Below are 16,134 nucleotides of genomic sequence, written 5' to 3'. Positions count from 1 at the left end.
GGGCAAGGGAATGCTCCAGCTGGTCTACAGGACCTCCCCACCTCTCCCACCTGACTCTTCCACCACCCTCACTGCACACCTGGACCTTCGGCTGTTTCTGGAACTCTCTAGCCTGCCGTTCATCCAGGACCACAGCTCTGGTCCCCTCTGCCTCGCTCACTCTGCCCCAGTGTCCCCATGGCTTGCCGTACCCTCACTCCCTTCAGGTCCTACCAGGGACTCCCCTGACCACCTCTTCACTCTCTAGTCTCTCTCCTGGCCTGTTTCTCTTCATGGACGTATAACCACCTGATGGTGTTATATATTCACGTGGTATGTATTTGAATTATTTGTCTGCTTCCAAGGGAACCATGAGGGCTGTTTGTTTGCAACTCTCTCCAGCATCTAATATTTATCAAGTGAGTTAATGAATGAGTTTGCCAGACCAGGCATGTACCTGTCTGAAGGGTCAGCACACCCTAAGGATAAGAAATGCCTGCGGGGATGATGTGGTTCCTCAAAGAAAACCGGTGGCCATCTCCAGATCAAGGGGGACTGGATGCCAGACTGACCACAGCAGTGTCACATTTTTAAGTTCAGATCACTTTTCTACAGCAAGGTCCCAGGAGTGGAACGTCAATGGATATGAATGTTTTGAATTTCCAGGTATGTACCTTAGCCTTGTTGTTTAGTCAGTCACTGACTCTGCAACCTCATGGACTGTAGCCTTCCAGGGTCCTCTGTCCATGGGATTTCCCAGCAAGAAATACTGGAGTGGGTTGTCATTTCCTTCTTCAGGGGATGTTCCCAACCAGGGATCAAACCTGGATCTCCCTGCATTCTTTGCCATCTGAGCCACCAAGGAAGCCCTCATACTTTAGCCTTCCAGCCCCCTAACCTCCTTATGGTAGGCAAAATAATCTTAAATGCAGATCACATCATGCCCCCCACTTCTTAAGCCCAAGAGCTCTCCATTGTACTGGAAATAAAAGAAAAGCTGTGCTCTGGCCCCAGGCCCCGAAGGCTCTACACTCAGCCTTACTCTGTGACCCTCAGCCTACAGCACACTGGCTTGCTCTTCTGGGCCCTCTCATTGTACCTCAGGATCCTCGTATTTTCTCTCCCCATTGGCATGAAGACCTGTATCCCAGATCTGGCCTGACAGCTACCACTTCTGTCTCCTCCAAGCTCAACTCAAATGTCCCCTCAGGAGGCCACCTGAACAGCCCCCTCCACCTACACCCCAGCCTCTCCAGCAGACCTGTTGTGTTCTTTCTACAGTATCAACACCCTTTTATATGGCACCTCATTTAATCTGTCTTCATCATTAGACATCTGACATCATTAGAATGTCAATTCCGTGATGCTGGTCACTGTCCACTGCTGTATTCCCAAACTCAAAACTTGCATGTGGCATGTTAAAGGGATTTTAATGAATTTTTTTGGAAAAATAATGAAAAACTGCTTTTAGGAGGCTTGCAGCAATTAATACTCCCATCAACAGTATGAGTACTCATCATCTTATCTCTCATTGAAGCAGTTTTCTTAGAACAGTGCTCAAGGGATGGAATTCTGGGGGACCCTCACAGCTTGAGCCCTGCAGGAAAAGCAATGGGATCGTTCTGTGATCCCTACCACTCCCGTCTGAACAGAGATTAGGCACACTCTGGTACAGCCAGGTATGTTACAACAAGAGCCACCAACAGGATTTTATTTTCCCATCCAGTTTAAGTGTAGCCTGAACCTTCATCCCTATTATGTAAGTGGAAAAAAAAAAAAAAAAAAGATTCCTTTCTGTGGCAACTAGACTCCAGTGAACTTTTTAGACATATTACATTGAGTAATAAATAGGTGAATAATCAGCTCGAGTGTCTGGAATGTGGACGGGCATCACTTCTGTGCATTCTTATCACAAATTATCCAGTTTTGTTAATATTTTGAATTGCAGAACCTTTATTAATCTGTTCACTGATGACATTAAAATGCATATATTTCTGTACATTCATTTTTTAGAAGAACTTTAGGTTAAAAAATGTCTTTCAAAAATAATTGATTTATATAAAAAGTATTTAATATAGAGAATAAGCACCTTTCAAAGGTAAAAGTCCCTGTGACACAGATAATACTAATCAAATCTCCCTTTACGTGAAAAGAATTTCTGTTTGAATACAAAATAATACACTTCTTGTCGCCATCTTTTTCAGACAAACCTTCAGCGTCACTCACTTTGGGGATCACACTTAATCCAGCTAAGTAATGATTGTGTGTCTGTTCTTCAAAAGAAGATACCAAATACAAAGTTTCTAGCTTAAAAATAGCACCACTGGAGGAAAGGGATAAGTCTTTTATGTGCAAAGTCCCTCAACAAGTGATTTACCAAAATTCATGATAACTAAATTTTGAGTGGTTGATTGTTATAACCTTTCTGTAATCTGGAGTAGAAAAGAGAATAAAATTGAAAACCAAAGCAAAACAGTAACTTTGAAGAATCAGCCCATACACACACACACCCCCCTGCCAGACTGTGTTCTTAGTTGCATCACCAGTCAGCGACCTCTACCACAAAGGGCGTTTTCACATCTATCTTGCCGCTGTTGACGATGGAGCAGTCGGTGAATGGGCGGTCGTGGCCGTCAGTTGCCTGCAGTTCTATAGAGTGGACCACTGTCTGGTGAGAGAAAAGGAGACCCATGGATCACTTCTGACCAGCAACTATGATGATCAAGAGGTGAAATCAATGTGAAGTCTGAGCCCTAGTGGGAAATAAGTTTTCATTTTTTATGTTTACAAAAACCATGCAAGCTAACTATGGAAAACTTAGGAAATCTATATATAACAGATAAAATTTACCTACAAGCTTGCTAATCAGTGAGCATATTTGTGTGTTTCCTCTCTTCTTTTTATTAGCAACCTAGCTCTAATAAATACTATTTCTATTCACTTGTTACAGCCCAACTTAAGAGTTAACATGGAATTGGAGGTAATTTCAGCTCCACTCTGTAAGAGGTCTAAGCATAAAAAAATGAGCCAGAAAGCAGATTTAGTAATGGAGCCAGTTCTGAGTTTGCCCATTTTAAAGCTGACTCCAGTGATCTACATGTTGTACGTGTGTGTACCCAGTCACTAAGTTGTGTCTGACTCTTTGCAACCCGATGAACTGTATGTAGCCTGCCGGGCTCCTCTGTCCATGGCATTCTCCAGGCAAGAATACTGGAGTGGGCTGCCATTTCCTCCTCCTGGGGATATTCCTAATCCAGGAATTGAACCTGCATCTCTTGCGTCTCATCTCCTGCATTGGCAGGCCGATTCTTTACCACTAGTGCCACCTGGGAAGCTGAATCTACAGGTTGAGTCTGATGCTAATGTAATCTCTACCCCACGGGCTTCCCTGGTGGCTCAGACAGTAAAGGATCCGCCTGCAATGCGGGAGACCTGGGTTCAATCCCTGGGGTGGAAAGATCCCCTGGAGAAGGGAACGCTACCCACTCCAGTATTCTGGTCTGAAGAATTCCATGGACTGTATAGTCCATGGGGTCACAAAGAATCAGACACGACTGAGCGACTTTCACTCACTACCCTGCCAGTGGTATAAAGACCCCTTTCTCTACTCTGGATGGTTTCACAGCCCATGGACCATTGTGTCTCATACAAGGCAAGGACTAAGCTAGTAGATCTCTCATGAGTTTCTAAAATAGGTTGAAACAAAATAGCAACAAAGTTTCTCAGAGCTTTGGACATGGTGTCAGCTAATCCACACTAATTTAAGATAAGAGATCAGCATTCTTCTAATGATAATACATATTTCTAAATAGATTGTGTGTTTGGATTCTTATGTGCATATGTGTACCTAAAGCAGCAGCTACACACCTGAATTACCTGTGGCAGCTTAAAAACTGCTTATTTAATGGTTGAAATGGAAATTTCTATGTTGGGTATATTTGACCACAATTTTTAACATGCTTGTTTGCAGGCCCACCTGTGAAGGTTCTGATTCTACAAGTCTGGGGTGAGGTCCAATGTTAAGAAAACCACCTAGACAATCTCTGGAGGGTCAGGGGATGGAAGTCAGGAGATTGTGAAAATTCCTTGAAACTGTATGACACACACACTTTCTTATTTTCCTTCTAGAGACAGTTTATAGTTTTCAATAGTTTCTCAAAGTAGTTTATGACTCATAAAATGTTCAGGACTATTTGTCTAGGACCAGGAAGCAGATCTCCCAGGATGCATGCCAATGGTGGAGGGAGGTTAACACAGCCAACCAGGACACCAAGACATAAGATCCAGAAGACCAGAAGGAAAACCATGACCGGAAGAAGGAAGCCCCAGATGCGTACTCTTCATTTTTCTTACAGCCTAGGAAATGGCAACCCACTCCAGTGTTCTTGCCTGGAGAATCCCAGGGACGGGGGAGCCTGGTGGGCTGCCGTCTCTGGGGTCGCAAAGAGTTGGACACAACTGAAGTGACTTAGCAGCAGCAGCAGCAGCATTAAAGTGAAAGTGAAGTTGCTCAGTCATGTCCGACTCTTCGTGACACCATGGACTGTAGCCTACCAGCCTCCTCTGTCTATGGAATTTTCCAGGCAAGAGCACTGGAGTAGGTTGCCATTTCCTTCTCCAGGGGAATCTTCGAGACCCAGGGATTGAACCCGGGTCTCCCGCATTGCAGGCAGACACTTTACCATCTGAGCCACAAGGGAAGCATTATATTGTATTCAAAAATGCTCACTTGAATCAGTTTACATTTAAAATATTTGGAATCTGATTAGACTCAGCAGTTAAAACTCCAAACAGTTTTAACACATGCATAACTATGTTTAACTCATTTAAAAAGCAGTCAGAGGCTGGAGACTAGGATTCCTTGCTATTCAAGAATACATTCTTTTGAGGACACTGGTTTATGAAAATGTAGGCATGTCCTTCACTGTGATGGGACCTAAAGTGATATATTAAGTGACATTTCTTTGCCCCCTTTGCTTCTCATCCCGCTTGTTATTTAATCATCAAGTTGTGTCCAACTCTTTGGGACCCTGTGGACTGTAGCCCACCAGGCTTCTCTATGAGATTTCCCAGGCAAGAACACTGGAGTGAGTTGTCATTTCCTTCTCCAGGGGATCTTCCCAACCAAGGGATCAAACCTGCATCTCCTGCACTGGCAGGCAGATTCTTTACTACTGAGCCACCTTGGAAGCCCTATCTCACTTGCCAATGAGAATTATTTGACAGTTCTGGTTGAACACATCTTTGCCTTGTAAGGGAGGTTCTGAGTCAGCCAGCTCAGTTCCTGCCCTTTAGTTGGGAATGGAATCAGAATAACAGGTAGGAGTTGTGGGAGAACTACAGTGAGTGAGGTCAGTTTATTTGCATTTGGATGAGTTCACATGAAAACAATGAAATACGGCAGAGGGAAGGGACTCAAGGATGCTCCAGGGTTGTACCGGGCAGACCTTACAGCTGCCAGTTGAGGAGCTGGAAGAGCATTTTGGGGCAGCTGCTAAGGAGGAGAAATGCAGGGAGTAGAAGAGAATGAGGATTTTAAGAATCTTCCTGTGGATTATGAATTGGACCCCTTTGATGTTCTTTCAGACACAGGAGCATAAATTTGAATTCTCTTTGGGAATTCTGGTGGTTATACTGTGTGCCTCTGAAAGTGACTTATATCTGTACTGAGCTACGTGGGCTCAGAGTTTTTAAAAATATTTTAAATGGTGGTAAGGAACACATGGAGAAGAAAATAGCAACCCAATCCAGTATTCTTGCCTGGAAAACCCTATGGACAGAAGAGCCTGGCAGGCTACAGCCCATGAGGTTGCAGAGAATCAGACACGACTGAGCAACTGAGCACACGAAACACATAACGTGTAATTACCATCTCAGCCACTTCCAAGTGTAACTTTAAGTTCATTAGTTTAAGCATATTCACATTATTGCGCAACTAAATCTCCAGAAGTTTTTCATCTTGTAAAACTGAAGATTCTTAGAGATGCTCACTGAACACCAGCTCCCCATTTCTTCATCCCCCAGCCCCTGGAAACCATCATCTTGCCTTATGTTCCCAGGTCCTTGACTACTTTAGATTCCTCATTTGAATGGAATCATACAGTCTTTTTGTGACAGGCTTACTTTACTTAACAAGACATTCTCAAGATTTATCCATGTTCTAGCAAGAGACAGGATTTCCTTCCTTGTTAAGTTTAAATGATATTTCATTGTACCTACAGGATTTCATTTGGTTACATTAAAATGAGTTTCTAATTATATCTAATAGTATGATAAATTAAGGACTCAACTTCTCCCCCAGCTTCTGCTCCAATACTCCTAACAATTAAAATACCGTGTGTGTGTGTGTATTAAGTCGCTTCAGTCATGTCTGACTCTCTGTGAGCCCATGGAGTGTAGCCCACCAGGCTGCTGTGTCCATGGGATTCTCTAGGCATCAACACTGGAGTGGGTTGCCATGCCCTTCTCTAGGGGATCTTCCCAACTCAGGGTCTGAACCCATGTATCATATATACTTTATTCACCTTTGAGGAGGCCAGTCAACATATAATTATGGCTCTCTAAGAAGCATAATCTGAGAGCAAATCACTAAGAGTACTTTCATTATAAAGCTTTAGATGAGAAAAAATAATATATCAAGTTACCATTCCATCGAGGACTTTTCCAAATACCACATGTTTGCCATCCAGCCAGGTGGGCTTGGTCAAGGTGATAAAGAACTGAGAGCCATTGGTGTCAGGCCCAGCATTGGCCATGCTGACCCACCCAATGCCATAATGCTTCAGTTTGAAGTTCTCATCTGGGAATGTCTCCCCATAAATGCTTATACCTGGGTGAGACAAAAAAGGGTAGGGTCAACAGATGTTATACAAAAGTAAATTCTTCAAAGGGAAGTATAAGGTTTGAATAGAGCTGGTTAAGAGAACCCTATAGAAGATGGGAATGAGGAAGACAGTCAAACATAAAGAGCAATTAAGCAGAGGATAAAATTTACTCCTTAAGGAAACAGCACCAGGGACCAAAAGAAACCAACAAACAAAAGCCTTAAGTATGACACAAGAAGGCAAGATGCCCTCTGGCCTCAAACGAAGACCCAGACCTTGACCAAGCAAGTCCGTGATTTCACTTTGAAATGAGAAGGAATGGAAGGGCAAGATGGCATGGTAATGTCTGATGGAATGATGGGTAAGCCATCCTACTGACCTCATCTCTGTCCTGAGGGTCAGGTCACTTGTCCTGGGTCACTCATACCTCAGCAGCCAAGCCAACTGCAATATGCACTTAATATACACCCTTAGCCAGTCCTCATAACAGTCCTATAGGATAGGTTCTCTCATTCCCATTGTGAATGAGAAACTTATCAAACTTATCAAATGGGAGCTTATCAAACTTGAAAAAAGTAAAACTTGAACTTCTGGCTCCAACTCTGGTTCTCTCAGCACTTAGAGCCTCAGTACTAAGAAGCACAGTGCCAGCCTGGATGTCATTAGGCTTGATGACTTCAGGGTACAGAGGGTGACAGCAACTGGGAGCAGCCAGGGAGCCAGCCTTGAGCCAGAGGCAGGCATGGGGGCTGGAGACCTAGCACAGCACATTTTTCCTATAAAACAACAGTTCAGACCATCTGCTCCATCCCCCAACCCTGAGTGCCTGTGACACCCAACTTCTCTACTGCAGGTCACCTTATCCATCAGTGGCCAACCTTAAAGTCTGGCTCAGTCAGCTCTCATGTTATCTCTTTCTTACTATGTAGTTCTTGTGAAGGACCAGGCAAAAAAGTTCCTTAAGACTTGGGTCTTACATGGGCATTTTTCTTGATTCTTATACAACCAAAACCTCTTCATAGCTAACATAGTTAACTTTTCAAACAGGTTACTTAGAAAGTGTTGCCGTAGAGGAATAGTAAGGACATTTTGTGAATCCTGATGATTTTTCTTCTTAAGGTGTACATCTTGGGATATACAGCTTCTAAATAAATTAACTGGATATTTTAACAACTTCACTGCTTTGTAACTCTTATTTTATATTAATCTGAGTATTAATATTTAATAATTTAAGGAACCCTGCCTTTTTTTTTTTTTTTTGGTAGACGAGGTCAAATGTAATTCATCTTCCTAAGGAAAAAAAAAAGAATCCAATCCTGGCTCAGTTAGAAGGACCAGAAGTAAATACCAAAGGTAAGCAATTTATAGCTGATTGGTAAGTGACATACGAAGTGGCCTGGCAGGAAAGTTCTGCCTACAGAGAGGTCTAGGCTAAATTTAAATGATCCAAAAGGTCCTATCTCCAAAACTCAGAGAATTTTAATTCTGTACATGCATGTGCATGTGCACACACACACACACACACACGGCAGAGAGAGCGGAGAGAGAAAGAAAGAGGAACAGAACAGAGAACACTGAAGTGCCATCACCATTCCTGCTGGGGCGCAGGCAGGACCGCGGAGTGCCAGTCCCGAGGGGACCAGCACTGGAACCAGGCTTTTCCACCAGAGACCCAGCTCTGCAGCAGCCCCGTTCAACCAAGTAACCTGGACATGTTCCTCTGATCCAGTCTACCTTCCCATACCCAGCAGCACTTCTACCGGTGTCTTGGCAAATCCAAGCATTTAATGACAGCCAGTTTGTTATTTTAAAAAACCATTGCAATAAACATAAAATCAACAATAGTGTTTGAAAATGGCTTGTTTCTTTAAAACGTTAGCCATTTACTATCTACCAAACCCAGTATTTGCTGAATTAAAAATCTTAAGTAAATAAAATAAGTATATAAAGTACTTAAAGTACTTAAATAAAAATTTGGTATAGTTCCATATTGTATGTATGTTCAGGAAAAGAACTCACTACATTTATGAGAAAAAGACCAGGGAGCCGGGCAGCTGGAATCCTCAATGAGAAACAATAAGCTCAGTTTTATTTGAAATTCTATAAACTGAATTATGGGTTCTTTATTGAATTCTAATGGTGTTGATAAAAATTAATTTATACTGTAATTGTGACAAGTGGTCTATTACTTAATTTTTTATTACTGCAAAAGCTGATGATAAAAAGAGAATTTTGAAAAAAGGAGGTAAATTCACCTGTGATCCTGCCACCTAAATACCAGTCTCATCATTCTGGCATGATGCTTCTGGACCACTGCCACCACCCCCACCCCCCCGCAAAATGCACTTCTGCAGCTGGCTGTCCCCTCCGGGCACATGGCTCTTCAGTCTACCTCTCCTTGCTATGACAGACTTCTTTCCATATTGCTACATACCAGGAATCTAGGATTTTCATAAGTGCAAAACAGCCGACTAAATGAATACATCTCCACTAAAGAAGGATGATGAATACCCAAGCAAAGACTATTTAAAATTAGGAGGCCTCACTCATGCACACCTACCAAGATTTTGTTAGATGAGGCCCCCCGCCCCCAACCAAAAACTCTTATCTTTCTGGAAGAATTAAGTTTGTCTTTTTGGCTTTGTTCCTTGAAGCTGGGAGTTCAATATGCTGGGCAAATATACCATCTTAGTCTTAGGTTTCACTTGGGCAAGCAGGAAAGGAAAAGTTTAAGAGACAACATTACCACCAGTGCCATCTCCCCGGGTGAAGTCTCCTCCTTGAATCATGAAATCTTTGATGACGCGATGAAATTTGCTTCCTTTATATCCATATCCTTTCTAAAGAGATTATGTCAATTGAATACACAAGCAGATATAACCCATACTGTAAGATAAACCCCAGTGTTTATCTGGAAATGACAAAATGAGAAAATTACACAAAATATCTACAGAACTAAAGTAGGTACCTACAATAGTTTACTGACAGATATTTATCATTAGCTGACTGAAAAATAAATAAACTAGGGAAGCAAAATACTAACATGCACAAGTAAAAAGAGAGAAGTCTGCATTTTCACTTAATGACTATTTCACTTTCTAGAACCTTGAGGAAACTGAGTGCTTAAAGAATACAGATTTTATAGAAAAACAAAGTAAAATATTATTAGATGTCTCAGATTCATCTCATCTACTAATTTAACACTTATTTTCCCAGGTATAACTTTTTTTACATTTACATTTTTTAAAAGGTATTTATTTTTAATTGGAGGATAATTGTTTTTTCTGCCATGCATCAACATGAATCAGCCAATGTGCCCTCCCTCTGGAACCTCCCTCCCACCTCCCACCTCATCCCACCCCTCTAGGTTGTCACAGAGCCCCAGTTTGAGTTCCCCGAGTCATGCAGCAAATTCCCACTGGTTCCATGCTATTCTCTCCATTCATCCCCTAGAATACATTTGTATGTCTGGCTTCAAAGGAGGAAGATTCAATTCTGTGCACAGTTAAAGGGGATAAAACTGAGACATACCTCTCCTGTTGCCAGAGCGACAAAATTTTCCACAGTCTTGGGCACGACTTTTCCAAAGAGGCCAATTACGATTCTGCCAACATCTTTATCTCCAATCCTCACGTCAAAGAAGACCTACATGGGGGTGAAAGGCAGAGCACCAGGTTACACTGTGGAAAAGCCACAATACAAGGTAAGTGCACATGACAGTCTGAGAACAGACCCACGTGTGAGGGCCCCGGCCACCAGCATTTTATAAAGGAGGGGGTGAAGGAGCAAGAGATAAATTAAAGGAGTTCTGAAACCATTTTTGTGGGTGCATTTCACTCGCAAATATTCATTCACCAAACCATTATGGAGCACCATCACTGAGTCAGACACTGTGCTACGAACTGGGTTTAAAGTTGGACTCGGTACTGTCAGAATGAGCCAGTAACGTCTTCAAGAATTCCTCTCCCCCAAGTACTGTCGCCTTGGTTCCTAGCTCTGTGGACAAAACTAGGGGTTGAGAGTGGAGACTACTGCTCTTCTGAAAGGTGATGATCCCCAGTCTTGGCAGGAGAAAAAAAAACTGGTGAGGAAAGAAATAGTCTAGCCGTCCAGATTTATTTTTTTGTAACTTTGAGCGGCACCAAATTCCCAGTGAGTTCTCAATAGATGTCTGCTGTCAAGGGGCCTGTGAAAGATGATCAAAACACACAGCCCTGCTCCAAAAGGCCTGCCACTCACATCCAAACACACTAAGACACGTGGGTCTCTGCTGCGTCCTAAGTACAGCAAACATTGCACGCTGGTCCTGCCAGAAACATTTACCCTGTACACTTGAGGCACCAAATCCAGTCCTCAAGTTCCCAAAGTTGCCCAAGTAGAATGTGCCTTTTCTCTGTCACAGCATTTTAAAACAGAAGAGAGAACTCCAGAAGTCAGTCACTTCTTTCTTGACAGGTATGCTTAAAAGTTCTCTTGGACTTTTTTTAACTGTTTCACCTAAAACGAAACTATACATGTTCTGCTTCACAAATCACTGTGTTAAGATGATTTCGAGATAGAACGTTTGAAAAGGCCGCAGAGTCAAAGGGCATTCTGTTAGCAAGTTTAGATAATATGAACCAATTCACTATCTGAATGGGTAAAAAAAAAAGACATTCAAGAGATGGCTTTAAAAAAATTTAAGAAGGTGTCAAAGAGAAAAGATGTCATACAGTTTAGAAAAATCGCAAAGTAAAGACTGTCAAGCTTTAGTTCAAGACAAAGCCTCTGCCAATACATCAGGACGTCTTTCATAGGATGATGTGATATTTAGTGTTCCATGTGGCATTTTGCAATTTTACATGGCCAGAGCTGCAAAAAACTGTTATTATTATTTACATGGTAAAAGTTTAGAGAATGCATAAAAGACCACCTTGAGATTGGGCAGTGCAGTGAACGGGACAATTCAGGAAGTTCCATTAATGCCCACAAGAGCCTGGCATGCAGCCTGGGGTAAAAGAAGCAGTTTTCCAAAGGGATTTCCAAATCAAGGTGTAAATTAAATAACAGGCAATAATGAAGAGGCTCCAGGACAAGAACTGGGTATGTAATCGTTAAGGAAGCACCGCATAAGCCTGCCAGACTTTTAAAATAAAAGAAAGCCCGTGAACATTTCAATGGCAAAGAGAATAAAATGTGGGAGGACAGCATGAGAAGATGAAGAAAAAGTGTCTGTGTCACCCAGCGTAACTCTCCAATAACCATCTTGTTTTCCTACATGCGGCCTAGCACATGTATTAACATGATGTTTTTTCCCAAACCACAGTGTCCTTCAACTTCTTGCATGATGGCATGAAAATACAGCAGAGTTTCCCTAACTCTAATGGAAACAATAAAATCAAATCTTATTAAATACTTGTCAAAGATCTCTGCAGAAGGCATTGTAAGGGTACAAGTGGAGGAAGTCGCTGTCCTCAGGGAGATTATGGAGAGAGACAGGCCAAGTACATGAACAGCCATAGCACAAGGCTGCGGGTGACAAGTACCCCCAAGAACATTGAATACCAGTGTGCTGGAGGGATGCTGAGGGCTGAGGGAAGGTATCCTGACAGAGGTGTGATGGGATGCCAGCCTGGAAGGAGGGGAGCAGCCTCCGGGGACAAGAATGGGCACAAGCCCCACCTGGCAGTTCTTTCTGGAACCAAAGCACTGAGGCAGGAAAAGGGATCCAAGCACAGAGAAGCGACACAACCCTTCTGACCACAACCGGCTGGGAAGGAAGGCTCTCACCCACTTCAGAAGGTAGAGGAAGGATCTGGCTAAGAGTTCCAAGTTTTGTTAGGCAATACTAGGAATGTGAAAGACAGAATTTCAATTTGAAGCTGCGTTCACCTGGACTGCGATTTGTCATGAATGTGACTCTCTCTGTCTAGGCAATTTCTACCTGAAGGGGTGGAAATGGCATTTTTAGATCCCCAGTGCCCAGCACAGTGTTAGCTCAAGCAGATACTAAAAAAAAAAAAAGGCAACACTGAATGAAGATCAGGGCATACACACACCTAAACAGATGGTAAGGTGGGCCTGGGGTGGCTGCCAGGCAAACCCTCTTACCCTGAGATCGTCTCTGACTTTTCTGCCTGTCCTTAGGAACAGGCCCTGTGAAAGGGAATGAGGCTACAAAGTCCCACAGAAGAGGAAGCACAGAGATAGTCATTGTGATGGGAAGTCAAGCTTTACAAGAAGGTATGTACAGATAAAATTTCATAGTTAGAGGTGGTGATTATCTGTGGAGATCAGAGCAGGCTTCCTGGAAAAGGTGGCGCTTGAATTCCACATTGCACTTCAAAAGCTGGCCCTTGGTCCCTCCTTTTTCCCCTTGAGGCTGCCCTTGAAAGTCATCTGAAAATTATGGGGCACTAGAAGGTGAGAGGCTGGTGGGCTGCAGTCTGTGGGGTCGCTGAGAGTCGGGCACGACTGAGCGACTTCACTTTCACTTTTCACTTTCATGCATTGGAGAAGGAAATGGCAACCCACTCCAGTGTTCTTGCCTGGAGAATCTCAGGGATGGGGGAGCCTGGTAGGCTGCTGTCTATGGGGCTGCACAGAGTTGGACATGATTGAAGCGACTTAGCAGCAGCAGCAGCAGCAGCAGCAGCAGCAGAGGGTGGGATGAGGCAAGAGGACCTCACAGAGCCTGCTCCAAACCCTTGTAGGGTTAACTGTGCTTCCATTTCCAAAGTAACTGGGGAAGACACCAAGTGCAGGAGCCTCGAGGTCAAGGAAACTGTTCTCACACCAGCTCTACCACTTATTGGCCATGGGACCTTGGGCAACTCCAAGCCCCCGCTCCTCATCTGTACCTGCCCTGCCACCGGAGGATTAATAAGATAACACAAATAACACTAACAGTTGACCTCTTAAATCAGGAACTTCAATCAGGGCTAAGCACTTTAGCTGCTCTATCACATCTAATATGCAAAACCTTGCCAGCAGGTATTATTTCTGTTTCCACTTACAGAGGAGGAGCCTCAGGCATTCTTGGTAACTTGTTATTACCTCAGGTGAAGCCTCTTAGCCACTCTGAGAACTGCAGAAAGGGACAGCAACCTGGGACTTGAGCACAGCTGGAAAGATGGCAGCATTATTTTCTACACTCTCAGGTGCCTGACGCTGCACAGAGCCCATGGCATCTGCTGGAAAATGCAAGGGTGCAAATGCCAACCGGGTGGATTTTGAGACCAGTGAGTCTCTGAGACTGGGCAGGAGGCTGAGGTGGTGGCTGGCAGCAAGATTCACAGACAAGAAAGGGCCCTGGGAGAGACAGCACTTCATACCTCTCATTTACAGATTCTTGTTTTCAAACACAATCAGAGGAAAAGCTAAAGACTGCTGGGGAAAACATACAATACACTAGAGTGATGGCCAATTCATCTATTTGTCCACACTCAGAGAAATCATTTTTAATATTTCCACTTCCCAACAGAGTAGTTGTCTTAAAATGCCCCACTGAGAAAGTAATTCAGCAGAGTCGAATCTGTGGCAGGACATGCCTGCACAGTTAGTTTTTAGAACTTAATGACAAATGGGGGGGGGGGGAGGGAGGAGATAGTGGTAAGTGACTATTCCAAACCTAGAGTGCATGAAAACTCACTCAGTGACAGCACCCTGGCTAAGAAGCCCCACTCTTCTTCCCGGCTCCCTGAGGTTCCCAACCACAGTTCATTTATCACCGCACCCCTGCAGTAGGGCCTTCCTGTTCACTCCTCACTCTCAGGCTACATCAGGTGTTGGGTTGTACCTCTCCCGCCCTGTGTCCTTCCCGCTCCTCCGGTGGGGTCTGCAGTGGAGGACTGAAGCACCCAACACTGTCATTTCTACTGGCAGGGGACCTATTGTTAAGACCACCTGAAGCTGTTCCTTCTTCCAGATTCTAAGACACTCCTGCCAGTGGGTTTTCGAGAAGTAGTGATCACGGGCACCAAATCACTCCTTTCCTCCCTCTGTCTCTCGGGGCATCCTCCCTTATTTTCTAACCTTGGGTAAACGTGCTGAAAAAAGACCTGAAGCTGTTAAGGAGGCAGTCTAAGGCAGATCTCCACCCCACCACCTCCCATCGAGATTGAAAGGCTGGCCTCGGCCATGCAGGGGCCTCCTGGGCCTCGCTCAGCAGCATCCCAAGCCCTGTGTCTACTCCCCAGTCTGAAAAGCGCACCTCTCCCTCCCTGGCGGGGATTGCTGGTGGTTCCTAAACACGAAAAGGAGGACAGTCCTTGGTTAAGCAAGGCCACGTAACGCCTACCCTACCCCAAGCGACAGGGGCTGGACCTGGGGCTCTGAGCGGCCGGGTGACATCCGCGGGGGCGGCCCAGCTGCAACCCCTCCTCTCGCAGCGCGCCTCCTTCGCCCTCCTGCATTCTTCCTGCTTCTATTCCCAAGTCCCCGCCACGCCGAAGGAAGTCCTCGGCTGTCTCCTCCCTAGAGAAAGGGCTCGCCGGTTCCGGAAGCTTCTCCCGGTTCGGGGGCTGGTGGCCACGTCGGATCACCAGCCCAGGAGATGACGCTCAGACAGCCCGCGGCGGGGGCGGGCTTGGCCTGGCGCCCCTAAAGTCCCCCAGGAGAGCGAGGGCGCCCCCCTACCCACGCGCGCGCGCGGGGACCCCCACCACTACCACCTAGCCCCGCGGCGGCCTCCCATCCTCTGCGCCTGGGAAGCCCCCTGATCGCCGCCCCTGCCCCTGAGGTTCCAGTCCCCACAGCTCCCCCATCCCCCCGGGCGGCACGAGGGGAACTTGCTGCCCGCTGCCCGGTCACCTTGGCCGTCACCGAGGGGCCTCGCTTGCGGAAGCCCGAGGCTCCCGCGGACGGTACGAGGGCGCTGAGCCCCACGCAAAGCACGAGAGGTAGCAGCGGCCGGAGACCCGGGCCCATGATGAGCGGAGGCGGCGGCGGCAGCAGCGGCTGGGGCGCGACCGCAGACTCCGGGACTGCCGGCGGGACTCCTGGCCGGCTGCGCCTGCGCGCTCCCGGCTCGAGGGGCGGGGGGCATGGAGACGCGGCTCTCCGGGCAGGCCCGGAACCTCGGGCGCCTCCTCCCAGGTTCAGCCCAGCGACCCGAGCTAGGGACTCGGAGAGGCGCGCCACGGAGCGCGGAGCCGAGTCCAACCGCCGCGTGGGTGCAGGGTGCACTAGGCGCGGGCATCCGGAACAAGCCGGCGCTGCTCGGATGATGCCTGATCGGTCCGGACCCGTGAGCTGAGGGATGCAGGCTGGGGCATCGCCGGGAACTTACAGCGTAAACGCGTATTAAACCTGATGCAAAGTCGAGGACTCTCCAGGCTCCGGGTCATCCTGG

At 45.7% G+C, this 16,134-nt stretch overlaps 1 protein-coding gene across 1 annotated transcript; it reads right to left on the bottom strand.

The window, feature by feature from the left end:
• Positions 1–2,099: 2,099 nt before the first annotated feature.
• PPIC (peptidylprolyl isomerase C) lies at positions 2,100–15,758 on the bottom strand. Its single transcript, XM_052643768.1, has 5 exons — positions 15,594–15,758; positions 10,335–10,448; positions 9,550–9,643; positions 6,624–6,808; positions 2,100–2,647 (listed from the first exon to the last, which is right to left on the bottom strand). Exons 1-5 carry the CDS (start codon positions 15,708–15,710, stop codon positions 2,519–2,521), a joined length of 639 nt encoding a protein of 212 aa, XP_052499728.1. The 5' UTR covers positions 15,711–15,758; the 3' UTR covers positions 2,100–2,518.
• Positions 15,759–16,134: the final 376 nt, after the last annotated feature.

This window comes from Budorcas taxicolor, chromosome 7, assembly GCF_023091745.1.
Source record: "Budorcas taxicolor isolate Tak-1 chromosome 7, Takin1.1, whole genome shotgun sequence".
Classification (NCBI taxonomy): Eukaryota; Metazoa; Chordata; class Mammalia; order Artiodactyla; family Bovidae; genus Budorcas; species Budorcas taxicolor.
This window is presented reverse-complemented; position numbering and strand designations above follow the sequence as displayed.

Bases quoted from the DNA above. Each gene is read 5' to 3' on its own strand.
- PPIC (XM_052643768.1), bottom strand. From the start codon at position 15,710: ATGGGCCCGGGTCTCCGGCCGCTGCTACCTCTCGTGCTTTGCGTGGGG. The intron at 10,449-15,593 runs GTGACCGGGCAG...ACCCCCATGTAG, and splicing joins GCCCCTCGGTGACGGCCAAG to GTCTTCTTTGACGTGAGGAT. The intron at 2,648-6,623 runs GTAACTTGATAT...TTCTCTCACCAG, and splicing joins GAAAAGTCCTCGATGGAATG to ACAGTGGTCCACTCTATAGA.